The 27285-nt window shown below is 46.4% G+C and overlaps 1 protein-coding gene and 1 long non-coding RNA gene across 4 annotated transcripts in view; one reads left to right on the top strand and one right to left on the bottom strand.

Annotated features, from left to right (window-relative positions):
* Positions 1–27285, top strand: part of St3gal4 (ST3 beta-galactoside alpha-2,3-sialyltransferase 4) — a 49775-nt gene that overhangs the window by 1949 nt on the left and 20541 nt on the right. The window contains exon 1 of one of the 3 annotated variants that reach the window (XM_076924605.1): positions 8307–8418. The exons of the other annotated variants lie outside the window; for them this stretch is intronic. Within the exon in view, the coding sequence (XP_076780720.1) occupies positions 8371–8418 (48 nt within the window). The 5' untranslated portion in view covers positions 8307–8370. Of the gene's footprint in view, positions 1–8306; positions 8419–27285 lie in introns of those variants that run through there. 3 annotated transcript variants of the gene reach the window in all.
* Positions 2767–4446, bottom strand: LOC143438942 (uncharacterized). The gene is made up of 3 exons (XR_013107463.1): positions 4277–4446; positions 3597–3743; positions 2767–3491 (listed from the first exon to the last, which is right to left on the bottom strand). It is a non-coding gene; the product is annotated as an uncharacterized LOC143438942 (long non-coding RNA).

Here is a 27285-nt window from a genome sequence, read left to right as displayed (position 1 = left end):
CTGTTGAAACTCCATCTATAACCTTACTTCCCCAGGCACCCCTAGAGTGCCACCTAGGAGGTGCCAGTCATTGCGGGCCTGGGAAATAACTGCATGTGTTTTGTTCTGTTGGGAGTTGGTCTGCAATCATCCTTTGAGAAAGCTGGCTCCACTAAGCTTCCTCAAACTTGTATTCTGCCTCTGCCCCACTCTGAACATCCCTATGGACTGCCCTGTTGCATAGGGGGAGGTATCTTTGGCTTCTTAGTGAACCCTGGACCCCCACCTTCCATTCTTTAAGCTTGATCTCTTACATTGTCCAAACTTACTGTGGTGGTACCTAACTATCATCCCAGCACTCTGGAGATGTTATGCCAGCACTCTGATGGTAGATCATCCAGGTCATCTTCTGTTCTGTATGGAGTTTGAGGCCAACCTGAGCTACATGAGACCCTGTCTTAACCGCCTTCTGAGTTTATTCTTCAAGGTTATTCTAGGGTTATATCTCTCCAAGATAGCTCAGTAGTTAAGACCACTGAGTGGTTTTACAAGGGACCCAGAGTCAATACCCAGGTACCCATAGAGTGGCTAATTCCAATTCCAGGGGATCCAACACCCTCTTCTGGCTGCCACAGGCTCAGAGGCATGCATGTGGCACACATAAATACAGTACATGCAGGCAGGACAAACGTACACATTTTTAAAAAGTTGCCTGCTTAGGCTTTAAACTGAAGGGCATGTTTAGCTTGGGAGTGGGTTGCTGCACAAAGAGAGGAAGCCCCCATTCCATTAGGAGTGGAGTCCCAGAGTGAGGAAGCCCCCAGTGCCTTCTAGGTTCTCTTCCCTTCCCTTCCCTCTCGCTCCCTTCCCTGAACCAGTGACTCACCCACAAAAGCGCCTTGGCCCCTGTACCCTGCCAGCTGTTTTAGTGTCATAGGATTTTGTTTTCCGGGTAGAACTAAGAATCTGCCCCTTTCTGGAATCATCAGAAATCCTGGGAAGGACCTCCTTTCTTCCCTGAGTATGGAGGAACAGAGGTTCCTCTTCTTAGCACCATCTTGAGGCATGGCCAGTCTGCAGTTACGCCACTGGGTTGGCATCTGCCCCTGCTCTGAAGGCTACTCCAGGCCTCAGTTCTCTCCTCAGAGTATCTGCCCCAAGGCCACCCAATGAAGTAAGAACCCCTGCTGTCATGGTTCTTGGTTTACACCTTCCATTGGAGGGAGGGCACCACTACAGATACTACGAGACAGTTATATTCATTGTATTAATACAGCAATTGCAACCTGTCAGGGTCAAGGCCACAGGCTTTTAGGGTGGGAGCGTGGGGTCCTAAGAAGGTCTGAAGGCTGAACCTACTGATTTCGATCAAGGTGGAGCTGCAGCCCTTAGGAGACAGATTTGGACATCAGAGGGCAGGGAAAGTGGGGTTCATATTACCTCTCCCCAGTGTTGAGTCCCTTTACACCGATTCAGTCACTTCCCTGCAATGAACTGGTGCTGCACGGCTTAGCTTCTGCTTCTCTTTGCTCTGGCCCTTAGGATCCTCCTTCTTCCTAAAGATCCCTGCCTCTGACCCAGAGTTTTCAGTTTCCACAAGGAAATGGCTAGGACATGGCGGTAGTCATTAGCTTACACATCCTTTTGTTAGCATTTGCCAGAGAAGCTCCAAAATATCTCTGTGTTCAGCCCCCCAACCCCACCCCAGGAGATGGAGAGTGTCCCCCAACCCTCCATACCTTCTACAGTCCTGAGATGTGTCTGACTAATGCAGGTAGAGGTAGCGGTCACACGTAGCCCCAAGGAATACCAAAGTCTCAGCCAGAGCCTGGTCTGGAATCCACCCAAGGGCCGTGGCTTTCAGGATAGGGTGTCCACAAGTGCAGCTCTTCCGACCCAATCCCCAAAGCAGAAGGCAGATGTGACTGCTGCCATTGTGAAGCCCTTGGATCTGCTCTAGGCAGGGCAGACGAGGACACTGCTGCAGCTCAGTCTGAGGTGAGGCAGGGGTCTGAGTAGATGCTCAGTGAATGTGAGGAAGCCCGAGAACAGTTGGAACTTGAGGATTGTCCTTTCCTGCTGCCCCCCCCCCAACACAGTTTCTGCTTTGGACCCAAGTCTTCCTCCAGGTGTGAGTTCTCCATCTGCTATAGTGATGCCACTTGTACCCACGGTCTACCCTCTGTCCTCTACCATCGAAGCATAGTCTTAGAATAAAGAAGGGACATAGGGCTAGGCATGGTGGTTCATTCATGTAATCCTAGTATATTTCAGAGGTGGAGGCAGGAGGACCAGGAGTTCAAAGGCTGGAGGCCAGCCTGGATTACATGGGTTTGACTCAGACAGTTTATTAGGGCTAGCAAGATGCCTCGGTGGGTAAAGCACTTGCTACATAAGCTTGAGGGTCTGAGTGAGTCCCCAAGATGTGTAGGAGGCCAGACTGCACAGTGTCTCTCTGTAAGCCCAGGGCTTTTATGGTGAGGTGGGAGATGGAGACTGGAGAATCACTGGAAGCTTAAGGGCCAGCTGTTTTGGCATATGCGGTGTGAACAACAAAGAGTCCTTGTTTCAAACAAGGTGAAAGGCTGAGATTGTCCTTCGATCTGCACATATACACCGTGGTATGTGTGTGTGCACAGCCATACCGGCACTCAAGTGAGAACGCACACTAACGGGAAAACTGAAAAAGAGGGCGGGGAGGGAGAGCATCGCAGTACACTTTGTGTTACTTCTTGCAAGCCTCTTTGTCAACGAAGCCCGTCTGTAAATGAAACAGGCTGGGCCAGGCGACAATTACTCTACCAAGGTCACACACCACTCATGAACTGTGGGGCCGAGACTGAGTGTGTTTCCCCAGCCTGCACTTTTCAGTCCTGTTTTCTCCACTTCTGAGCTGGAGCTTGTTTTAACCGGTCCCATCAGATATATATAAATAAATATAAGAGAAAGACGTCAAGGTCATGGTGATTTAGTATCAAAGGGGGACTACGAATCTAGGCCTCTCTATGCTGCCAGAACCGATGTCTAGTTGGGCTTCTCACCCCTTTCAGTGGGGCAGGCCAGGGCTCCCCTCCCTCCCTCTCTCCTTCCCTGCTGGCCCCTCCCAACCCTGCGCCTCTTTCCCCGCCGGTAATTACTTCCATCTGCCCCGCCTGCCTGCTCCTCTTATATTCCTTGGAAATGCAGCCGCCGCCCACAAGGCTGAAAAGACTTTCTTGGGCAACCGCTGGGACACGTGGGGAGAGGAGGGGCTCTGTTGGTGTCTGAGCCTGGGCACCCACCCAGGTCACTGTTCCCCGGTGCGGTGTCTGGATGTAGAGAGGATTACCTCCGCTGTCCGGTGCTCTGAGATGATGCCTGAGCTGACTCAGTGCCAGAGTGGCTCCTCAGAGACCCCCCATCTTGTCCTTTTGAGGTCACTGGCCCAGGAGGAGGAATGCTGGGCTGGGCATGCGCTGGTGTTCAGGATTTGTTGAAATATTGGTGGCATAGCCCGGAGGGGTCCTGGAGCTCTGGGAATGGGAAAATACAGCTACGGTTACTTTGATCCCAAGTGGCTGTCACAGACCCGGAGAGAGGAGATGCACATTTTTACATTGCTGTAGAATAAAACGCACACACGAAGTGGTCTGTTCATTCCCTTGTCGAAGACCGCGCCAGCTGGGTAGGGAGAGGCAGCAGCTAGGGTCTCTTCAGATGGCTGTGTGGTGGCCATTGAAGGTCACTGAGATGCATCTGTGACCTTGACAGAAACAGGGACGGTGCTGGGGAGAGACAAAGAACACGAAGGCATGTTTGTAGTGTGGAATGGATCTTGGACACTTTTAAGGCATTTTCCTCCTGGAAGCTTTAGGACTTCAAGCCGTCGGGTCTTGTCTGCCTTGCTCACTGTGTAGCCTTGGCTCTCTTAGAGCTCAAGAAGAAGATCAGGCTGGCCTAGAACTCATAGATCTGCCCACCTCTGCCTCCCAAGTGCTGGGACTAAATGTACCCTCTGCTGCCCTTGGCGCTCGCTGATATTTTTCCAGTGGTCTGAAATGATGACTAGCAAAGAATTGCCTGATAAACATTTCTTTGAGGAGTTAATGGGAAAATGTAGTTTAGGCTTCCTAGCCTTGTCTTTACACCACCCAACCCCATCTTGTGCTAGGATAAGGGTGGAGGCCCTGCATTCAGGCACAGGCAGGCAGGAGAATATCTCCCCCCAGGAGAATATGCGCCATTTGTCACTCTAAGTCCAGCTAGTTACCTCTTTTGAGTAACTTTCAGATCCCTGCACAGACTAGTCATAACTCACTTCCTGTTCCTGTGTCAGCTTCTTGTTATTTGCCCAGGAAAGGTGTCTTGGGGGCTGAGTACTCAGTTGGGTGGCATCTGCAGACTCAGGGCTTGGTTCTAATTTCCACAGACTGGAATTCCAGCTAACCCTTCTAAAACTGGGACAGAGGGTTTCTTAGCTGAAAAAAAAAAAAAAAAAATCTGTTTGCTTTCCGAACCTCTGTTCATCTCCACTGAGTTTCTCCTGTTCCTGGTGGCATGCCACATGGCTTTGTCACCTCTCAACCTTTGCTCCCATAGCCTTGCCACCTGGCTTGGTCATCTTTGGCAATGACCATTCTGAATCGCCTTTGTCCTCCATGTCACCCTGAGCCAATGTTCTCGGAAGGCTTCCCGAGGCCCGCTGCTTCCTCCACTCTGCACACATCTCATGCCTGCAAGCTTGAGTCCAGAAGGTACCTTGGAGTGCGGAATGCTCCGCCGAGATGCTGTGAAACCAGGGGATTTGTGTCTCTGGGGACAGGCTGTAGGCTCTCATAGCATCCCTTCCTTCCTACCCTCAGCAGCCCTTGTTAGCAATATTTACACCTCCACGAAATTAACACTCCTTAATGAGATAGCACTTCAGATAACATCCAGTGTCTCCCATATAGTACTGTACAAACGCTGCCTGGCCTTCTTTTATCCCAGGGGAGACGTTCTGCCTTTTGGCCCTGGGGAAGAAGGACATTGATCTGGGCAAGACCCAGAGCCACTTCTGTGTCCTCCGTCCAGCCAAGTGAAGCTCAGGCAGATCTTGCTTTTGATTGGTTTTAAATTAGAAGCCTGCTTGTTTGTTGAGGCACAGATTATTAGTCTCTGCCTCACTCAAGGGATTTACAGTGCAAAGCAAGATAAACACTTCTTTCCCTGGAAGAGACCTCGGAGGTAGGTGTTAGAGTCAACTTGCTGGAGGGAAAGGACTCCATCATTGTCATATCCCCTGCGCTAGCACTTGACTGGTACCTAGTAACTAACTGCTCCATAATATTTCCTTTTACAAATGATGGAGTAGACACACAGACAGGTCTCTTGTTCAAGGTCAAACTCTTGTTGAAGGTCAAAGGTGGCGGGTGGGGGTGGGGGTGGGGGACTTGCAAGGCCTAACCTCAAGTGTGACCCTGATTTTCTCGCTTCTGAAACCACCTCCACCACTTTGCCTCTCTTCTTCAGCCCATCTGATTTATATGCTCCCGGTTGTTGAGGTTAATCTTTCCTGGGGCATGGGGGCCCCCCTAAGATTTGATGAGTTAAAATGAAGGGTCTGGAAATGCCCAGTGTGCTGGACTAGACTGAATTGGCCTCGTCAGTGTGAGAGGGCAAGGGCTGAAGGCCTTGGGGAAGAGGGTGTGTTCATGGAGTGTGGGGACTGTTCTTAGAAACATTGTGGTCTCTTCTCTCTAGATTCATTGCTTCTTCTAGACTCCCTTTTGCCTACCTCTTTTATCTCTTTCAGCTCCCCAGAGCTCCCAATCTTGCCCCAGAGGCATAGGAGAGACAGACACACACACACACACACACACACACACACACACACAGAGAGAGACACACAGACACAGAGAGAGAGACAGAGAGAGACACACACACAGAGAGACAGACAGACAGAGACAGAGAGAGACATACGCACAGAGAGACAGAGACAGAGAGACAGCTGGCTAGAGCAGAGAGGTTTCTGCCTAGCCCCCCTCCAGTAAGCACACCTTTTGTACTTAGGATGTTAAATGTGTATGTGTGTTTGTTTATGTGTGTGTGTGTGTTTGTGCATTTGTGTGTGTGTGTGTTTGTAAATGTGTGGGTAGGTGTGTAGTTGGATTGCCTGCATGCAAGATAGTTTAGGGGCTGGTGTGTATGTATGTGTGTGTGTATGTTTGTAAATGTGTGGGTAAGTGTGTAGTTGGATTGCCTGCATGCAAGATAGTTTAGGGGCTGGTGTGTGTGTGTGTGCGCGCACGTGCGTGCGTGCGTGCGTGCGTGCGTGCGTGCGTGCGTGCACTCGCGGGACAGAACCTGGGATGCACTTGTGTGGATCTGTACTCCTTACCTAGAGCCTGGCACTGTGTTGCCTGCCCCTGGCCTAGGTTGGCTTCTTTGTTGTCTCTGGGACCTTGGCTTTGCACTGGGGCTTTGTTCTCTCTTAGAGACCAGCTGGTTCCTTGCTGTGGTCCAACACACTGGTGACTGATCCTCGGCCACCCATTCAGCTGCCCAGGGGCCCTGGGGCCAGTGTTTGTCGCCCCCCCCCCCCCCCCGTCTTCCCAAATGGAGGCGTGTAGGGGCTTCCTGCCCAGAGTTTCAACCCTGCCAAGGCGGAGGGAATGGGGAACAGCTGCCTTGGCTGATTCCGGCTCCGTATGGATTTGGTTTGACAACAAAGCTCCCTCTGTGTGTTCTCAGGCCCCTTATGTAACTAGGCTGGGGGCAGGGGAGGTACAGGAGGAGATGTAGTTGGAGACACTAGGAAGGGGTTTGGGTGAGAGGGGAGCTGGTGAGACCACTGAGAGGAAGAGTGAGTGAGGCAGAAGAGTGGAGGTTTTGATTCTGCCTCTGTCCATTTCCGGCCTCCAGAAGTGGGTAGAGATGAGTTTCAGGCCTAGCACCCGTTCTTTCCTTGTTGTCTTCCTCCCTTTGGACCCCTCCCATCAGCCAACATCAGCCAAGAAAGGGCTGTGGGACCAACCTGTTTAGGAGTGATGCCAGGTAGGGATTGGTAATGGGTCCTAGAAGTTGGTCCTTGACCCTGCCCTTTAACTGAACAGATGCCACAGAGCTGGGCAGTGGTGAGTTGCATATGCCTTTAATACCAGCACTCAGGAGGCAGAGGCAGGTGGATCTCGGTGAGTGTGAGGCCAACTTGACCTACAGAGCACAAGTTCGAGGACAACCAACGCTACACACAGAAACCCTATCTTGAAAAACAAATGAAAAGAAAAAAAAACAAAAGTAATAAAACAAAATAAAATTTAAAAAAAAAAAAGTGATTCATTTTCTTCCCTTGCCATTCAGCTTCTGGTCCCTTGTCCTAGACCAGCCCTGCTTCCAGAACGATGGCCACCTTCCTACTCCACTCAGCCTGCAGGTTAGCACCATCTGTGGCCCTGTCCCCTGCAGCACTTTGTAGACAAAGGGAGGAAAACACCCTTTCAGGAGCAGACCAACAGGCGGACAAGGCCAGCTGAGCTGGCTAGAGCCAGGTGTACCCTGGAATTGGGGTGGGGACCAGAGCCTGGGACCTGATCATTAAAATGAACACTAGAAGAGACCTAAAGAAAATGTGGTGTCTCTGGCCTCTCTTGTCTTACAGGGAGCCTGCACCCCGAGGGGATTCATCCTCTTCTAGGTTACCTCAGGGTCTGTTCTCTGTGCCTCAGTTTCTCAGTCTTTCTGGTATTCCTTGTTGTTTATTCTCTCTGGAAACGGGAAACGTATTGCAAAAGGCCATGCATATTGAACTTGTAGGAAAGAATGGTCCCTAAAAGGGTCAGGAGGAGGACTACTGGCCAGGATACCAGGTATCCCGAGTATGGGTTTGGGGTCTAATAGATTTTTATCTTGACCCATGGCACTGCTGCAGTTCGTGTGGGGTCTCTACCCACAAGTACTCTATAAGACCGATACCTGAGCCTGCTATTCCATCCGGGAGTAGGTGTGAGATATAGCCCAGACATGCTGAATAAACCTGGACTCTTGTCCTCAGTCCCCAAGCATTGACTGGCTAGAGTCTCAGGGGTCCATCCGTGTGGCTGAAATGTGTCTCTATCTCGGGACTTCTACCCTGTATCTTCCTTCTGTTTATATTCCCGTGGCCTCCTCTTTGTTAGCTCCCTTCCCACTGCCTTTGAAGATGACAACAGGTGATCTTTCCTCTTAGAAGCTGGGTTTGGAAGGACAGAAGTCTCAGGATCAGGGATTCTCTTTCTCCAACTTTCAGAGGTCCCCAGAGAGCAGATGTAGCCACTCCCTGCTCCTCGAAGCTCCAGGCTCTCTGGCAGATAGCTCCAGGGACCTTCAACCAAACAAACAGCAGGAGCCAGAGCTGAAATTAACGAAACCAGAGAGCAATACAGCCACCGAGAAATGGAGGAAGACAGTGCAGCCTTCGGGGCCCAGCAGACCTCGGAAGCTGTACGTGGCTGTGGAGTGGGTAGGGCAGGGGAAGGAATGGGAGCTGTGGTTGTGAGCATTTGTGTGTATGGAGGAGGCCACTGGGCTGCTGTGTGCGGTCTTAGTAACGGCCGGTATGCAGAGAGGTATGTGCAAGTTACGGCCGTGGAGGGCTTAAGTGTAGGTGTTACGGAGGCAAAGCCAGTTTGACTAAGGGAGGGACCACTCATGTCCCTTGGTTCTGTGATGTAATGGAGGTGTACGTGCTCGGACAGTAACTTCTACCCTCCCCTCAAGGGGCTAGGTGGGCAAGAGATGGCCCTGGGTAGGCTCTGAAAACCTGAACACCAGCCAGCCTGTTGACCCAGAGGGTCTGCTGCTCAGGGACTTCAAAGCCTGGTCTGTTTCAGCAGCACCCAGAAGACCAGCCTCTTCCCTCCCTCCCCTTTCCTCCCCTCCCCTTGTCATCTATATGTGTGTGTGTGTGTGATGTGTGTGTGTGTATGTATGTATGTATGTATGTATATGTGTGTATGTGTGTGTATGTGTGTGTCCATGTATCTGACTAGCTCCTCTATCTCTTACTGCTGAGGACTGCTCAGAGAACACCTCTTTGTAACCTCTCCCTTGTCTGGAGACAGGCTGATATAGTAAGGGGAGGTCTGGCCTTCCCTTCCTCCCTCTTCACATTTGTCCAGGAGGCCCTTTGCTCCCATACTACTACCCACTCTTCTACAGGGCCAGCCTTTCACACTTGTTTCTACCCTTAATTCTGGGCTCTTCCAAGGAATCCAGAAAGTCTCTCCCTATGGATACCTAGAGACTTCCTTGCCACTGTGGGCCATTGTCCCACTTAGAGCTGACCGGATGTTCTGGGGAGGGGAGGGGGGAGTAAAGACCTGCAGAAATGACGCGGATTTGGGGAGGGGCTTCTAACATCAAATTCTGCTCCTGGAGACTCCCAAATAACAGCTGACAGCCAGCAGCAGGTGTACAGCTCGGGGTGGACCTTTGTCCACCTTTGTGGGGATTCTTGGCCTGCACATTTCCCTACCTTGTCTCTGCTTGGAGAGTTAGGGAACATAGTTAATCCCCAGTTTACAATGCTTTGATTTAAGGTAAAAGCAAAAGACATGTCGGGCGGTGGTGGCGCACGCCTTTAATCCCAGCACTTGGGAGGCAGAGGCAGGCGGATTTCTGAGTTCGAGGCCACCCTGGTCTACAGAGTGAGTTCCACGGCAGCCAGAACTACACAGAGAAACCCTGTCTCGAAAAACCAACCAACCAGACAAACAAACAAAAAAACTTTTCTAATATATAAAGGCAGTACACACCAAGTAGGGTTTTGGATTTTACACTTTACCAGGCCAGTGATATGCAGGATGGCTATCTTGTAATGCTGGTAAAAGGCAGGCACCGGAACCCCTTCCAGCCACAAAGTCACAGGGTGAACGTTGATGCCCTTCCCACAGTCGACTGGGTTGTCAAGATAAGATGTTTAGCATATAGATCATGGGTATGAAATACGTTTTAGAGTTGCAGTATTTTCAGCTCGTGAGGCTGTTTTAGAATGTAAAAGCGTCCATTGTAGGCCAGAATGCCTCTTTCTGAGCTAGAGAGGGCCATTCACTACAGAAGGAACTTGCTCTGGAAGATGCTGCTTAGAGAGTGGTACTGTCTGGAGGGCTGGTGCCTGTACCATCCAGGCTAAGAGGGTCTGCCCAAGGTCTAGCTGGCTGGCTGCGTCATGTAGAACCATCCCAGAGCCTGGGCACTGACTATCAACTGTCAGAGAGATACTGCACTTGGAGAGAGAGGAAAGAGTAGGTGACCTTCCTCCCCGGTGTGCCTGTGAACTCTCCAGATTTGGCTGTGTTCTCAGGTGTGGGTGTGAGTGTGGTCCTGGGGTGGTGATCTTGGGCAGGAGGAAACAGACACTCACCATCTATAAATACAAACGAGAGAGCAGGAGTGAATGAAACAGTTTAAATATTACATGGAATTACTCAGGGCTGCACAGTTGCTCCAGGAATCTTTTAAAATGTCATCCAGTGACATCACTCCTTCACTAATACCCTGCTGTGACTTGTCACGACATCTAAACAACCCCGTGTCCCTTGATGGTCTGTGCAGGGTCTTAGATCTCCTGGTACCCGTGGCGGCATCCTTGATACCACATTTGGCCATCTCTGACCGTCTTTGCATCTGACAAATTTGGGTCTTTGTGTTTTTCTCAGTCCTCAGTCTTCTGTCCCCATCTTGTGTAGATCTCAGGTTAAAACCAAATTCTTTGAGAGAGGACCCTAACTGGATTGCAGAGGACCTGCCCAGTTACTCTCCGCACCACTGCCCTGGGTCAGTGGCTTCACAGTATGAGACATCATTACATTACCTTCATTATCTCTCTATTGGTCATATGTCTACCCCTACTTAAGTACAAAGTCTACCTGTGTGGACCTGTTGTCTTGTTTCTGCTCTTGTGTCCAACCTGTTGTTGTTCTTGTTGTTTGTTGAGACAGGGTTTCTCTCTGTGGCTTTGGCTGTCCTGGAATCACTCTGTAGTCCAGGCTGGTTTTGAACTCAGAGATCCACCAGCCTCAGCCTCCAGAGTGCTGGGATTAAAGTCATGTACCACGACCCTTGTATTTTCGGAGCCTAGGTGAACTGCATTAGGACAGGAGTTGTCCTAGACCTGCTCTTTTGAGGAGTAGGTAAGGGAGGCATTGCTCATGGCTGTCCTGCTGCCTCGTGGGACTTGAGACCTCACTTTGGGGTTCTGGCCAGCAATCTTAGAATCATCAGAGCTGGTCACCAGGTGCAAGATCAGTTCCTCTGAAACCACCGATGAATGTGAGAGCAAGAGGAAGTGACACACAGAATTATAAACACAGATAACTGTCTCGGGGGAGCGCTGGCAAACTCCTGGCATGTTGTACTCCTAGGTCTTTGCAGAAGACATGGCTGTCATATGTGGTGTTGCTAGCTATACAGAGCTGCTGTGTTCATTAGACATAAGCTCTCCATCCACGCATGGTCCTGAACCATATACTAAGCAGAGAGAGGGCTGAATGATCCATCCTGGATTGTGTGTGTGTGTGTGTGTGTGTGTCCAGTGTGTATTTGTGCTGGTCTTTGTCCTTGGAGCGGGACACAAAGAAGGATAAGAAGAACAGGTGTGTGAGTAAGGCAGGAGCTGCACGTGTGTCCTTTAGACCGAGATCAGCTGCTTCCACCTCAGCAGCAAACCAAACAGCCACCGTTCTCTGCCACTTTGAGTCACTCGACCAGATGGAGCTGCTGTGTTTTCACCCTCAGTCACACAGCAGAAAACCCGTGACCTGGAGTCTCAAAACGGATGGGTTAATTCAGAAGTCAGGTTCAGGTATGTGAGACTCTAACATTGTAGTCTTAATTTTAGCAGTTTATATTATGTCTCTCTTCTTCGCACTGAGGGTTTTTTTTTTTCCCCAATTAAAAGTATATTGTACTCACCAGTTAAAAAAAAAAAGTTAAACATCCAAAGCCAGATGTGGTGGTGCACACCTCTGACTACATCACTTGAGAGATGGGAACAGGAGGATTAGGAGTTCAAGGTTATCCTCAGAGTGAGCTAGAGGCTAGCCAATGCTGTATGAGACCTGCCTTAATACACACAGATGGATAGATGGACAGACAGATGAACACACACACACACACACACACACACACACACACACACACACCCCACACATCTTACATACAAGTTTCAAATAGATATAGTGGCTCACACCTGTAGTCTTAGTACTCCAGAGGCTGGGGCAGGAGGATTGTGAGTTTGGGGCCACCTTAGACAACACAATAAGATCTTGCCTTCACTTATAATAAAAAAAAAAAATTTTTTTTAAAGACAAATCCCCCCAAATGAACAATGTCTCTTCCATTCTAAGCTCTTCTCCCCTTTCAAGGCAACCACCTTTGTTTGTTCCGGCATCCTTCTGATTAAATTATTCATACGCAGATATATGTGTGCACGCACGTAACCTTTGGCTAAAAGTGAATCTGGAGATGTACAAAACACTTCTACCTGGTTTTAAAATTTTAATATTGGACTTTAGGGATCCCTTGATGGTGGAACATGTAGATTTATATTCTCTTTCAGCTGCTTAGTATTTTTCAATCTCTGTCGTTATAGCATTTAGACAAGTCTGTGTGGCTATATATTTACATTGTTTCCACTTTTTGCTGATATACAAAGAGCCGGGAGCTCAGTGCTGTGACAAGTACCTATAGTTCCAGCCCCAGGAAGAGTGAAGGAAGGGGTGGTTATGCATAGGAATTTGATGCTGGTATAGGCAGTATAGTGAGATTTGTCTACAAAAAAACAATGATAAAATATACATAGAGGTGCTCTATTAAGGACCTTGATAGACAGGTCTCTGTGCAAACACAAGGCTTCTCTCTGCAGAGTAAACTTCTGGCGGTGGATTCCGGGAGAACAAGGATGTTAATAAATATTGCCCAATCTTTACCCACAAAGTTGACTTGGTTTTCAGTTCCACTTACGGGGCCCCATTTCCCTTCTCCTCTTTCATCATGTGCACCTTAGAGCTCTGTGAAGATCAGTGAAGGAAAATGGTGCCCCAGCCACACTGGGATTTGGAGTTTTCACTCTGGTGCTGGGGCTGTCACTTAGGGCCTTGTGTATGCTGGACAGGGGCTCTCCCCCGGGCTGCGATTTTTTCCGTGTAGATGATTTTTCCATGTAGTATCTTCTCATATGTGTCGTTTATACTCTTCACAGGAAGCTGTGTGGTTATCCCCTTTGTTCTACTTTGATTTTTTTTTCCCCCCATGGTCTCACGTAGCTCAGGCTAGCCTCAAAGTCACTATGGAGCCAAGAATTACCTTGAACTTCTGACCTGAGATGACAGACACAAAACATCACACTTGGCTTATACAGTGCTGAGGATTGAGCCTGGGCCTTGCATGTGCCGGGCAAACATTCTTCCTGATGAGCCACATCCCCAGCCCCTCAACTGAAAAACATGCGACTAGCACTAACCAGCCAAATCATGAAGTTAGTAAAAGTGAAGATTTTTTCTCATGTAGTCAGACTTGCTTTTCCCTTTAAGAGAAAAAAAGTGAAGGATTGAGTGGTATGGCCCTTACCTAGCACAGAGGAGGACCCAGGGTTGATCCACAGCAGTACCAAAAAGGAAAGAAATGTGAAGGTGAGGCAGAAGCGGGAGACTGGTGGGGGGAGGGGGGGGGAGGTGAGCGGGGGCGGGGAGAGGATGTAGTCAAACTGTTCATTAAGTATAATCCCAGCACAGGGAGGGAGGAAGACAGAAAGGCGAGAAGGTGAGGGAAAGGGATACAAGTATAACACTAAAAAATTTCATCTACACTCAATTCTATTCTTCTCATATATCCAGAATTTAATTGTCACTCAAAGTTGGGTATACCTCTGTTTACTCTGAGATCACACGCACACAATTCACGCTCCAGTGCGTGCGAACAGACAGGACTCACACACTCATACAGTACAAACAGTATTGTTTTCTAAGCCATACTCTATCCACTTTTAACACATGGAAGTCAAGTTTATACCTTTAGGTTTATCTGAATCGATCCACGTGGATTAATTAGTCAGTTTAAGGAGTGCTCAATTGTGTGAACAGACCACAGTTTACGTAGCCAGCGCCCGACCTGGTACCTATTTCTCTGTTCTGCTGTTATATTGCTCTTGGATGGGGTGTTTATATGAAAGGGAGGTTTACTCTGGGGTACACCCAGGAATGGAATTGCTAGACGTTGAGGTGTGTATGGCTTTCTTTCTTTCTTTCTTTCTTTCTTTCTTTCTTTCTTTCTTTCTTTCTTTCTTTCTTTTAAATACATTTTCTGATTGTATAGAATAGGCTGGCCTTGAACTCTTGTCTTCTATCTCAGCTAAGTGCTAGAATTATAGGCTAGGATTACAAGCATGTACCATCAAACATGACTCCCTGATTAATTATGGGAAAATACATAATCATAACATACTTTTCATCTTAATCATTTAAAAATTTTAATGTGTGTGTGTGTGTGTGTGTGTGTGTGTGTGTGTGTGTTCATGTGGAGTCCAGAGGACAGCCTACAGTGTCATCTTCAGGAACATTGCCTCTGTTTTGGAGATAGGATCTCCTGTCATTGGTCTGGAGCTCACCAATCAGGCTTCTCTGGGTGTGTACTGCCGTGCTCATAAAATAAATATAATTTTTTTTAGGTTTATTCAAATCGATGCAGGGATCTTTCCATGGGTTTTGAAAACTGAACTCAGGTCCTTGGGTTTCAGGGCAAGCACTTGACGGATTAAGCCATCCTCCTAACGCTTTTCATAGCCAATCGTAAGCGCATAGTTCAAGGACGTTAAGTACATTTATCGTGTGTAGCCATCTCCACCGTCACGCTGAAGAACTCTTCATTTTGTGAAGTAGAAACAGTTGAACCGCCCCCTGGACGATTCGTTTTGCTGCTCCCCACCTTATCCCCTCAACCACGTTTCTACTTTCTGTTCCTATGACTACTGAGTACCTCCTGTAAGTCGAATCAGATAGCGTGTGTCTTTGCGACTTCACTGTTTCATTTGGCATACTGTCCTCAGTGTTCATCCATTACGTGCAAATGGTCAGAATTTTATGTGACTGAACAGTCTTCCATGAAACATGGGTACCAAATGTTCCTGATCAGGTCCTTCTTTCTTAGACCCTTGGATCTTGTGACTGACCAGTGCTGTAGGACATAAATTTCTTGGGTATCATGGTTTCACTTCCATTGGGTACATACCCGGAAGTAGAACTGTTGGATCTAATTGTGTCCTTTGTTTTTCTTTGGCTCAGTGGTTTTTTGGTTTTTTTTTTTTTTTTTTTCAATTTGTGGGATTGCTGATACTTGTACATCACATGCATTATGTGTGACTCATTTGAAGCCTGAATCTTGAGCCGTGTGCACCACTGTGAGGCGGACAGTGGCTCTGGAAAAGTCTCTTCTGGAGAGACAGCAAAGAAGCTTTGCTCAGGAGCCCTCGGGTGCTGCCTGGCAACAGTGAAAACAACTTCCTCAGACTACCTCGTTCCTGCTCGCTCTACCATGCTGCATCCCACCAATGTGCCCACGAATCTGGGCCAACAGGTGGGTGAGTGCTGAGTGCCTGGCAGAGTCTGGGCAGGGCCCTTCCTCTTGTCTTTCCAGGCAACTGCAGTTTTGTGCTGTGGGTGCAGGAGTAGAGGCAGCCACTGAGAGGACAGGCGAGCACACTTTTGGGTATGGGTAGGAGCTGTGGCTGAGCCGTTTTCCTTTCTGGAGTGGGACAGAACTGGAGGGGGATGGGCGCTGCTGTGTGATGCCAAGTGCCTGCTCTGTACTGGTCCAGCACTGAGCCTATGGGCTTAAAAAAAACATATGTCTTAAATGTGTTCTCCTCTGGAAACTTAGTCTTGGTAATCTCATTTTGTTGTTTTGGGTCTTTATGTAGGTGTTTTGTTTTGGTGACAAAGTCACACTCTGTAGCCCTTGTTGTTCTGAAACTTGCTATATAAACTAGCCTTGAACTCTTAGAGAGCTACCTGCTTCTGCCCCCAGCTTCCAAGTGTGGGGATTAAAGGTATATTAACTACCTCACCCCTTGCTTGCCACTGCCTCATGAGTGCTGAATTTAAAACTGCACTCCTGAAGCTGGCACCCCCTTTTCTAGACGAGGGATTCCAGTTGGGCTGCAGAGACTGAGTCCGGACTTCAGGTTTTTCAGAGTCCATAGCCCTTTTCTCTGCAGCCAGTGCTTCAAGCCCTCCTCAGCTGGGTCCCCGTGTTTAATGCCAAGCTGTCTTGAGAAAGATGTGAGGAGGAAAGAGAACTAGGGCGCCAGTGGGCCCTTATCTTTTCTGGGGCCACTCAGAGTCTGCTGTCTTCAGCTTCTGGTGTCCTCCAGCAGCTTGGACCTGGTGGTAGTTGAGTTGAGTAGAGATGTCCACTGTCACATCTGCAGAAACCGTGTGTGCCTTGTGATAAACCTGATAATGGTGTCCTTTTGAAAGTAGCTGCAGGCATTTGGCAGATAGTAGTCACCCTTGCTGGCCCTGAGTTCCCAGTGTGAGACTCTTGCAAACCTCCATGCCTCGGGTGTCCAGGACAGCACAAAAAAGGGTCTGGAAATTTCTCTTTCTTCTTCCTTTCTTTCTTTTCCTTTCTTCCTTTCTTTCTTTCTTTTTTTTTTTTTTTTTTCTTTTTTTTTTTTTTTTGAGACAGTGTTTCTCTGTGTAGCCCTGGCTGTCCTGGAACTCACTCTGTAGACCAGGCTGGCCTCGAACTCAGAAATCCGCCTGCCTCTGCCTCCCAAGTGCTGGGATTAAAGGCGTGCGCCACCACTGCCTGGCGGTCTGGAATTTTCCAACTTGACGAAACTTTCTGCTCGTGGTTGTTTTGCTTATTTGCTCGAGTGAGCAGACGATAATTATTTAGCCATTCGTTCGTTTTAAAACGTGTCCATTTCTTACCGCATATCCGGTATTCGGTTTGGTGTTGGGGAGGCTGGTCTAGTGGACATGAGAGAGAGCATGGTGTAGCTGCCACAGTGGAGCTGAAGCAGACTGACTCGATGAAGACGAATTCAGGAATGAGAAGGCTCCTGGCAACTGAGTCGCTAGAAGGATGCTGTGGCCAAGAAGGGCGGAGAGTCTGGCCTTAACCCTGATGCTAAATCCCACAGGTGTGACACTACTGACTGTGTCCTAACACAGACCCAAACCTGGAACTGTTGGCTTTGACACTGTAAGGCCCTGTTAACCCTTTCAACTCTCGCCTTTGCCTCTGCCCAGCCTCTGTCCTGTGCGAAGATTGTGGGGTGGGGGATATACAGCCAAAGTTGTTCTCACTGGGGAAGGAAGATGTATTTAAAGGGGGGGAGGGAATACAGTGAGGTAAATTGGATGTGCATAGTGCAAGGATCTTGAGCTCCTGGTGAGCCCTCCTGTCTGTGCTTTTTCACCTATTAATGTCCGGGAATGCACTACTGTGCGAGGCATAGTGTTATGGACTTGTAATAACAGCATGGAGGAAGCGGCTAAACTCCCGCCCCCTCCCCCCCTCCAAAAAAAAGAATACAAGGTAAAAATAGTATTTTAAAAAATATTTCTTACTCAGGGGTCGAGAGATGGCTTAGTAGTAGTTAAGCATGCTGGCTGTTTTTCCAGAGGACCTAGGTTTAATTCCCAGAATCGATATGGCAGCTCACAACTGTCTATAACTGCACTTTCAGAGAATCTGATACCCAGTTTTGACCTATGTGGGTACCGGGCGTGCACATGGTATACAGACACACATGTAAAACACTTGGGAACATAATATTAACACAATTTTAAAAAGATTTAAGGGGCTGGAGAGATGGCTCAGAGGTTAAGAGCACTGACTGCTCTTCCAGAGGTCCTGAGTTCAATTCCCAGCAACCACATGGTGGCTCACAACCATCTATAATGCGATCTGATGCTCTCTTCTGGCATGTCTGAAGACAGCTACAGTGTACTCATATAAAACAAATAAATAAATCATTTAAACAGATTTAAGGGTGGGTATGGTGCCATAGCTCTTTATTCCCAGGACTCAGAAGGCAGAGGCAGGTGGATCTTTGTAAGTTCAGCCGAGCTTAGTCTCCATAGTTCACTCTACCAGGCCAGCCAAGGCTATGCAGGGAGATCCTGTCTCCAAAATATTTTTATTCATCTTTCTTTCACCTCTGTTTCAGTTTCACATGGCTTTAGTTTTGGAGTTTCTTCTTACACTTGAAGATGGGGTACTGCTGATATCATGGGCATCCCCCTTGCCTCACTTGGGATCACTTAGATATCCATTTACAGGCACGAGGAGATTGCAGGAGGGACTCTACCTTCCTTTTATAGACCAGGACCCAAAGTTTAGAGAAGCCATGTCATCCCTAAGTCACAAAGCTTGGCAGTGACTGAGGGCAAGATCAGACCCAATAGCTTGCCTCCAAAATGCAGCTCTTGGCCAGGAGAAGACAGAAGGCTCTGTCCAGCTTCATCTGACTTGCCCATTCACTTAAAAATGGTTCCTCATAGAGGTGGGCTCTGAGAAAGTTTGCAAAAAGTAGCCATTGGGGCGAGATGGCAGGTGAGAAAGAGGTTGAGTGGGGACAGAGAAGAGCCTATGGACAGTCAAGACATTGTTACCTTGTACTGTGCTTCTATGCTCAGGACCTAGATGGCCTAAGAGAAGTCAAAGGCAGGGGGAGCAGTCTTCTAACTTACAAACTGTCTGGCTTAGTACTGTCTAATAAAAATAGAAGGGGAACCATAACCGTCAGCCACCTAGAATGGGGCCATAGACAGATGGCTCAGTGGTTAAGAGTATTTGATGCTTTTGCAAAGGACCCAGATTCAGTTTCCAACATCCATATTGGGCAGCTCACAATGGCTTGTAACTCCACCTAGGAAATCTGATGCTCTTTTCTGGGCTCTGCAGAGACCTGCATGCATGCAGTGCACATATATATGCACTCAGGCACATACATACACACACGTAAAATAGAATAAGAAGTGGTGTACAACATTAATCTCAGCACTTGGGAGCCAGAGTCAAGAGTATCTTCTGTGAGTTTGAGGCCAACCTGGTCTACAAAAATTATTTTCTCATTATTGTGTATACGTGTGCATACACATGCACACACACGTGTCACAGTGTACGTGTGGAGGTCAGAGAGCAACTTATGGGAGTGGATTCTCTTTGTCTACTACATAGATCCTGTGAACCAAATCTAGGTCATGAAGCTTGGTGGCAATTGCATTTACCTCAGCCTTTGTTTTGTTTTGAGACAGGGTCTTATGTAGCCTAGGCTAGCCTCAGACCTGCTCTGTATAGCTGAAGATGATCTTAAACTCCTGATCATGCTGCCTCTGCCTCCCAAGTACTGGATCATGTTTTGAAAAAGATAAAAATAAAGTGGTGAAATTAATTTTAATATTGTAATATTGTCAAAATATTATACTTTCAATGTGTACTTACTGTAGTTAGGTGGTAAGTTTGCTTTTTAAAAATTAGTATGTCTGTGAAGTCAGCAAATGTTTCTACTTAGAACCCTTGTCAGTGTTAACTGGCCACTTAAGTACTTTAAGTATTTTTCCATTTATTTTTCATTTTTTGTTTACTCTGTGTGTGTGTGCTTGCGCATTTGTGTGTACACATGTGAATGCCCATGTACATTCACAGAAGGCAGAGGACAGCTTCTTTCAAGAGAAGATTCTTTCCTTCTAGTATAAGGGTCCTGGAATCAAGTTCAAGTCATTAGTGTTGGGGATAAACACCTTTACCCACTGAGCCATCTTGTGACCCGACCCAAGTATTTTAAGTCATGTGGGCTTGTTGGTATTGTGTGGCCAGATCAGGGCTAGTATAATCCACTATTTTCAGATAAGGCATCTGAGGGCCAGAGGAGAGAGGACCTGGCTGTACTGGTGGTGAGCCAGCTCAGATACCAGTATCTTTAGCCTCCTGGTAGGCAGCATTGGAAGAGAATTATCTTCAGGAGGCCCTCTAGGAGGAATCTGGGACAGGTTACTATTGGCAACCATTTCTTCTTTATTTATCCTGGCCCTGACCTGGCCTCCTGACTGGCCATTTGGTCACATGGGCTTCAGCTTTCTAGCCCTGAGAATTTATGGAATTTGGTGTCGGCCCCTCTAGGCAAACGCCAGAAGTATAACTTTCAGGTGGCTCCATGTAATGTCTTGTGACTGTGATGACAGCACATGGATGTCTTGACATTGTATCAATCATTAAGATACTGTATTAGATGGATGGTACAGTGTTTCTACATGAAAGTCTTCCAGGCTGGGGTATTAGAGTGGGTGTGGAGCCCAAAGAAGGGTACCAGAGAGACCCTTGTGATAACATTGGAAAGATTGTGTGCCCCCTTTTTATTTGTGCTTGGATGGATGTAGGACAACCCCACCTTCCACAGGCGGCTGGGAGGCATTCATTTACTCATTTTCATTTTCCTCTGCCGTCTCTAAATGAGCCTGGGAGAAGAGTCTCACCTTAGACCTCCTGTGATCACACTACACAGGAATGAGGACTGACATGCAGCTAGGACGTTACTGAGGCCTGTACCAGAAGTGCGACCTATTACCACAACGTCTTCCATTCTTGTACCACTCTATATATTATGACAGTGATTCCTGATGAACAGATCCATTCGTTAACCCAACAAATTTGTATTGAGAGCTGACTGTGTGCCAGGCACAGCTCTAATTATTGGTGGTACAGCAGCAAGAAGAAGAAAAACAACAACAACAAAAATTACAGGTAGGGGAGCATTAGCTGTGTGGGGGATGGCTGTTGGGAAGTGTGGAGAAGGTGAGTGAAGAGCTAGATGCATAGATATCCAAGCCTGTGTCTAGACAAAACCCTCACGCCTAGCATGCAGCCAGTGCAGAGGCCAAAGTAAGGTGTGTGCCTAGTTTCCCTCACCAAGTCATTGAGGCAAGACGCATGAGAGAAGAGTTAGGCAATGAAGAAAGAAGAACGGACTTGGTAATGTGGGTCCCTGGAGATCTGCAAAGACAAGTCATGTGGATCTTCGTTGGCATGGGGAGGTAAGCCATCAAATGGGAATCACGGTAAAGTAGAACCAGGGCGTTGACCCTCTACTGAGATACGGGGCCCATGAGGTTGCATTAACCACATTATATTCAAGTCCTGCTTGACGTCCCTGTGAGATACTGGTAGTAACACTAAGCTAAGAAGAGTTGCTGTGGGTTAGCTGACATCATGGAGACTCAACCTGGACATGCAGGGAAATGTGTGGAAACAGGTCCAGTAGAGTCTTAGACTGAGGCCACATGTTTGCAGAGCCCTGGAGACTTGGCTTACCAAGAGGATATTACGTGTCTATATGCTTGCTAGTCTGGTGTCCATGTGTATTGAAAACATGCCAGGGAGCTTCCAGAGGGACACCAGGGCTTTGGGTACTAGCAGTTTTGTCTCCTGGCGAGAGTGACCTAAGAAAGAGTTAAGACAGCTCTTTATAACTGCTGCAAGCACTTAAACGACTTTGTGTGCCAGAGTTCCTGACTTCTCTAGTTGTTTCAAAGGGCCACAGATGGCCGACGCTTGGTGTCTTAGTCAGGGTTCTCTAGAGTCACAGAACTTATGGACTGTCTCTGTATATTAAGGGAATTTATTGTAATGACTTACAGTCTGTAGTTCAACTAACTCAACAGTGGGCGGCTGGGAATGGGAAGTCCAGGAGTCCAGTAGTTGCTCAGTCCCGTGAGGCTCGTTGTTTTAGCTGGTCTTCTGTAGAAGTAGGTTCCAACATATGTGCTGGCAAGTAAGTGCAAGCAGTCAAAGAAGAATCTTCTTTCTTCTAATGTCCTTATGTAGGCCTCCAGCAGCTGTGGCCCAGATTAAAGATATATACCACCACACCTGGATCTGGAACTTGCTCTGTCCCGGGCTGGCCTTGAATTCAGAGATCCGCTTGACTCAGTCTCCTGGGATTAAATGCATGTACTAACTTGCCTGGGCCTGAGTTTTTCATGGCCACTATGCTTCAAGATCTCTATGTCAAGATCCGTGTCAGAAGCCTGTGTCTTCCATCCTCAAGATCTGGATCATAGATGTGTCCTCCATTTCTAGATGATAGTTCATTGCAGATGTAGTCAAGTTGACAACCGTCACAACTTGGAATAGTCATCTATAAAACTTGAATAGTCATCACACTTGGGATCTAGTGAGCCAGTCCATCATGGGTTAGTTTTATTAGAGTGGGGCCCCAGAGAGATGATAGTTTCATCCTAAGTCAGTTCCTGGTTGAATGTTTTGTTGTGTTATTGGCCCCTTTTTTTAACCTTAGTCTTTTGGCTTCTACCTTTCCCTGTCTCTAAATGGAAGCAATTACAGTAGTTTATCTAGAGACTTTAGATTAATATTTAAACAGCCCCATAGCAGATGTCTGGGGTTCTGACATTTGCTGTCATGGGAAAGACCTGAATGGAGGTTAGTAGTTACAGTTCGACTATGCTACAAAGTGTTCCATAGTGTACGAGATGCTTCAACCGTGAGTTACCTGGCTCCTAAAACCAATAGTACAGAGGTTGAAAGGACCCAATTTCAGTTATTAATAAAAGATAGAGAATATCTCTCATATACCTATGGTGGCAGAGTCAGGAGGCCAACCTAGGCTACATAGTCGGTCATAGAAAAGCAATGGGACTGGCGTTTTAAATTTTTAAATGTTTATTTAATTTCTTTTTTCTTTCTTTTTTTTTTGGGGGGGGGTGGTTGAGACAGGGTTTCTCTGTATAGCCTTGGCTGTCCTGGAACTCACTCTGTAGACCAGGCTGGCCTCGAACTCAGAAATCCGCCTGCCTCTGCCTCCCAAGTGCTGGGATTAAAGGCGTGCACCACCACCGCCTGGCCATTATTTAATTTCATAAAATAGTTCTTTTAGAATTTCATACAATCATTTTCACTCCCTCCCCTCCCCCAGACTTTTCCCAGATGCACCTAATTCCCTACACCAAAAAAAAAATTTTTTTAAATACCCATCAAGTCTAATTCATACTATCCATATATTCTTGGGTATGTAGCCTTCCACTGGAGTGTGATTGACTTACCTGTGACTACAGAAAGAGAAGAAAATGGCCTCTTCCTCTCTCAGGAGCTGTCAGTTGCCAATAGCTCCTTGGCTAAAATGGGACTTCATGCTCACCTCATCTCTTCCTGCTGGGGTTGGGTCTGCCTTGAGCTTGCCCAGGTCTTCTGCATACTGTCACAATCTCTCTGAGTTTATTGTGCAGCTGGCCTGCTGCGTCCCAAAGACACCTTGTCATCTACTTTCTTTGGCTCTGTACCCTTCTACCCACTCTTGTACAACAATCCCTGAGCCTTGGAAGAAAGGATGTGATATGGAGATCATGTTTAGGGCTGGGCATTTCGCAGTCTGTCTCTGCACCTTTACTGTCTGCTGCAAGGTTCTCTGATGAGACCAGCTTTAAAAGGCCTGGAAATGTACAATCAGTGATAAAATACTTGTCTGGCATATGCACCGCCCTGGGTTTGAACCCCAGACACACACACACACACACACACACACACACACACACACACACACACACAGTCATTACCACTTTTCAAACATCTACTCTATAATAACTTGTATAATATGGTCTGGTGACACAAAGAAGCCCCTGATCAGATGTTATTATTTCATGGGCAAGATACAAAAGCTCACTAATCCTATAATATGAAAGTACGCTTTGCTGTATAATTTGGGCATTCTAAATCTCTAATTGTGAAGGTCAAAGGATATAGAGCAAGACATACAAACCAATAACTATAAGATTCTATATTTTTAGTGCTCAAATCAGTGTATAAACAGTAGCTTGTGGGAACAAAGCGTAAGTTATTTAGAAATACCTGGGACAGTTCATAAGAGCGGGGCCATCGGAGCTGGGTGTCAGAGGAATAGGATTGTCTAGCCACTCAGGGTTGAGACAGATGAGGGTATTTGTCTTAGTACCACCGTGCCTTTGAACCAGCACATTACAGACAGGGTTATTTATAATAGGCTGAAGTGTTTCTGCTCATGGTTCCAGGGACTGCCTCATCTCATGGTAGAAGAGAGAAAGGCAGATGTGTTGGGGTTAGTGAGGACTCATCCTTTTATGAGGAACTTATTCCAGTAAGGCACCTGTTCCCTCCATAACTTTACATCTTTATCCAGAGGGAAGAGCTCTATAGACCCAAACACATCTTAAAGGTCCCACCTCTCAATCTGGATCTTAGAAATCTAAAGTCTAGTCTCTGAAATCAGGTGTGAGTAGAGACTTATTCGAGGCAAATTTATTCAATTAGAGACCTTATGTTTGATTTTCTTGATACTATATTTTTCCTTCTCTTCATTTTTTCCTCTATCATATTTTTTTTTGTCTTTTCTATCTATGGTTCACATTATAGCTTAAAATAATATTTTGGGGCTGGGTATGGTGGCACATGATTTTAATCCTAGCACTTGGGAGGCAGAGGTAGGTGGGTTTTTATGAGTCTGAGGCCTGCTTGGTCTACATAGAGTCCCAGGCTAGCCAAGAGCTACATAGTGAGACTCTGACTCGAGCACGCACTAATAACATTTTGGGTAAAATAATTATAGGATTTTTTCTTTTTTTGATTTATTTATTTATTATTTATATGACTACACTGCAGCTGTCTTCAGACACACCACAAAAGGACAACAGATCCCATTACAGATGGTTGTGAGCCACCATGTGGTTGCTGCGAATTGAACTCAGGACCTCTGGCAGAGAAGTCATTGCTCTTAACCATTGAGCCATCTCTCCAGCCCAGGATTTTTTTTTTTTTTTTTTTTTTTCTAATTTGAATTTGTCTATACATTTTCCTCTAGCTACCACTGAGGCTGCATATTATAAATGTTTCTGTTGCTTAACTCTAGATATTTCTTGTTTTTAAAACAAAATCCCAATTGTCTGATTTCACCAGATGAAGACTCAGGAGTCAGATGCTGTGGTGAAAGCGTGCTAGATCAGAGACGCTTTGAAAGCACCCAGCTGACTTTCCTTCTCAGCCAGTATTCCAGAAGGAAAGACCCAGTTCCCCTTCCCCACACGGTCTTCAATACCCTAATTAAACGGAATGTCCCTCCTTTCTACTTCCTGTTCATCTCTCTATCCTTCCTCCTGACTTCCTCTCACTCTCTGTGGTATTTTCCTGTGTTCACTCCCTGTCAGCTGGTTGCTTGCTCTGCCTCTTGACCTATGGTTGACTTTATTTAATCTTGTTTACAGCAAACAGAAAGCTCTTGGATTAAAGGTGACACGCTAGGACTGAACCACACCACAAGTAGAGACAGGTTTTCCCAGTGTACAATCTTGGGGTTCACAGTGTGCTCAAGTATCCCGAAACATTTCCCCTTTTTGATCTGAATAAAAATAAAAGACTCTTTCTCTAACATCCACAAACTATATACTGTCTGGTAAGAATTACATTCACAATGTCCAGCCCATTTGTATTTATCAACTTTTTTTTTAAGACCTTTAAACATTTTCTTAAATCCTAAACAACTTAAGCTTAATTGTGAGATTATAACTAGCTAGTCTTCAACCCCATCAAGACTCGAGAAGGATCAATATTACCCGAGTAAATAGGAAGTACAAAGCAGTTCCAAAACTATAGAAACGACAAAGACTGATGGCTATCTGAATAGTCACCCAAGATTCCTCTGCAGTGCTGGAGCATCTGTCTCTTCAGCCTACTGGCCTAGAATATGTGACTGATTTTTCCGTGAAGCAGGAATTATGAAGGACTTGTGTGTCTTGTCCTGGCAGAGTTTGGCAGTTGACTTTTTATGTCCTGCTTGTCCACAGCTTGGATAGCTTACTGTTAGCAATTAAGGCAAGGGCAGCTTTTTGCCTTGTGGCTAGCTTTGACACCTTTGAAGCAAACTCCATATGGAGTTTCTTTGATATCCATCGTCCTTGAAGTAGTATGGGGATGCTGACATGTCTCGGTGTCAAAAAAGCCTCAAATTAACAAAACATCTTTAAATGCCATATTCTCTAGATCTTTGAGGTTTTTGAAGACCATCTGTCTATAATATATCTGAATAGGCAAATGTTGATTGTTTCTGAATATTTACTACCTGTTCAACCTTGGGAACATATTTCTGTAATAAATTAAACTAGGAGCTAACATGACCACAAGTTTGATTGTCTGACTATTAACTTATATTTCTTAACTATCCTAAACAGTTTATAATAGCAGCTTTTAAAAGGACTAGAACATTGCTCTTTTAAGAATTATATAGGTACAATAAATTAAAGAGTTATTACACAGTATGTTGTAACAAATATAAGTTTGGATCAGTATTCAAAATTCTATACCAGTGTAACCAAATACAGCCTTAATTTTACATCAGTATACAAAGATCTACACCAGTGTAACCAAACACAACCCCAATTCTATATCAGTATACAAAGATCCATACTAATGGAAGGTTTTTGGCCAGTAGTCACTCTATAGTTTAAGAGTAGATTCAGTAATTTACCCTTTATTTTTATTATTCCTATATCATTCCCATATCCCCCTCTTTGTCTAAATAAAAAGGAAAAATTGTAACTCTAACACAGTAAAACTATTTACAGTAATGAAGGTATTTCTGTCAAGCTTTCCACAATGTCCAGCTTGGTTGTATTTGGCAATTTTAGGATTAAATATTTTTTGAGCTCAAAATTTTGTAAAATGTTCGTGTCAGTCTCCTATGAACAGAGTAATCTGAATGGCCTGAACAGTTTGTAGCATGAAGCTGAACTTGGGGTGGTGGTTGTCAGCTTAGTGGCAATCGGGCTAAGTAGAACAGAGCAGCCAACCCATAGGTGTGCACTGTTTGCCCAGAACCTGATGGCAGGAGATGCATGGGGCAGTTTTGCCCAGTGGTAGCATTACCACACTCTAGGTGGATTTGTTGTTGCAGGGGCTCTCTCATCTTCTTGGAGACCTCAAAGGTTACTGTTAGGAATCATAGAAAACGTAAACATTTTAAATGCCATACTCACACAGAGCTCAGAAAGGTTTTAGGACCACAGTCTATTAAGTACATCCAAGGTACACAGACTTTGTTCCTGGTTGCCTGCTTCAGATTCAAACCTGAAAACATGTGTAGGAAGCTGGATGGAGCATGAAGCTTATTTCTAGAATTAGTTAGTTCTCTGTGATGACGACTAGTATTGTGACAGGAAATATATATACTGGTAGGCTTTGAGATAGCATTTATATCTTAAGAAAAGTTTTAGCGGATTAAATGAAAACCAGAAGAGATTAGTGGCAATAGAATATTCCTGTTTT

This window comes from Arvicanthis niloticus, chromosome 26, assembly GCF_011762505.2.
Source record: "Arvicanthis niloticus isolate mArvNil1 chromosome 26, mArvNil1.pat.X, whole genome shotgun sequence".
NCBI classification, from domain to species: Eukaryota; Metazoa; Chordata; class Mammalia; order Rodentia; family Muridae; genus Arvicanthis; species Arvicanthis niloticus.
The sequence above is the reverse complement of the archived record's forward strand: the minus strand, read 5'-3'. Positions and strand labels throughout refer to the sequence as shown.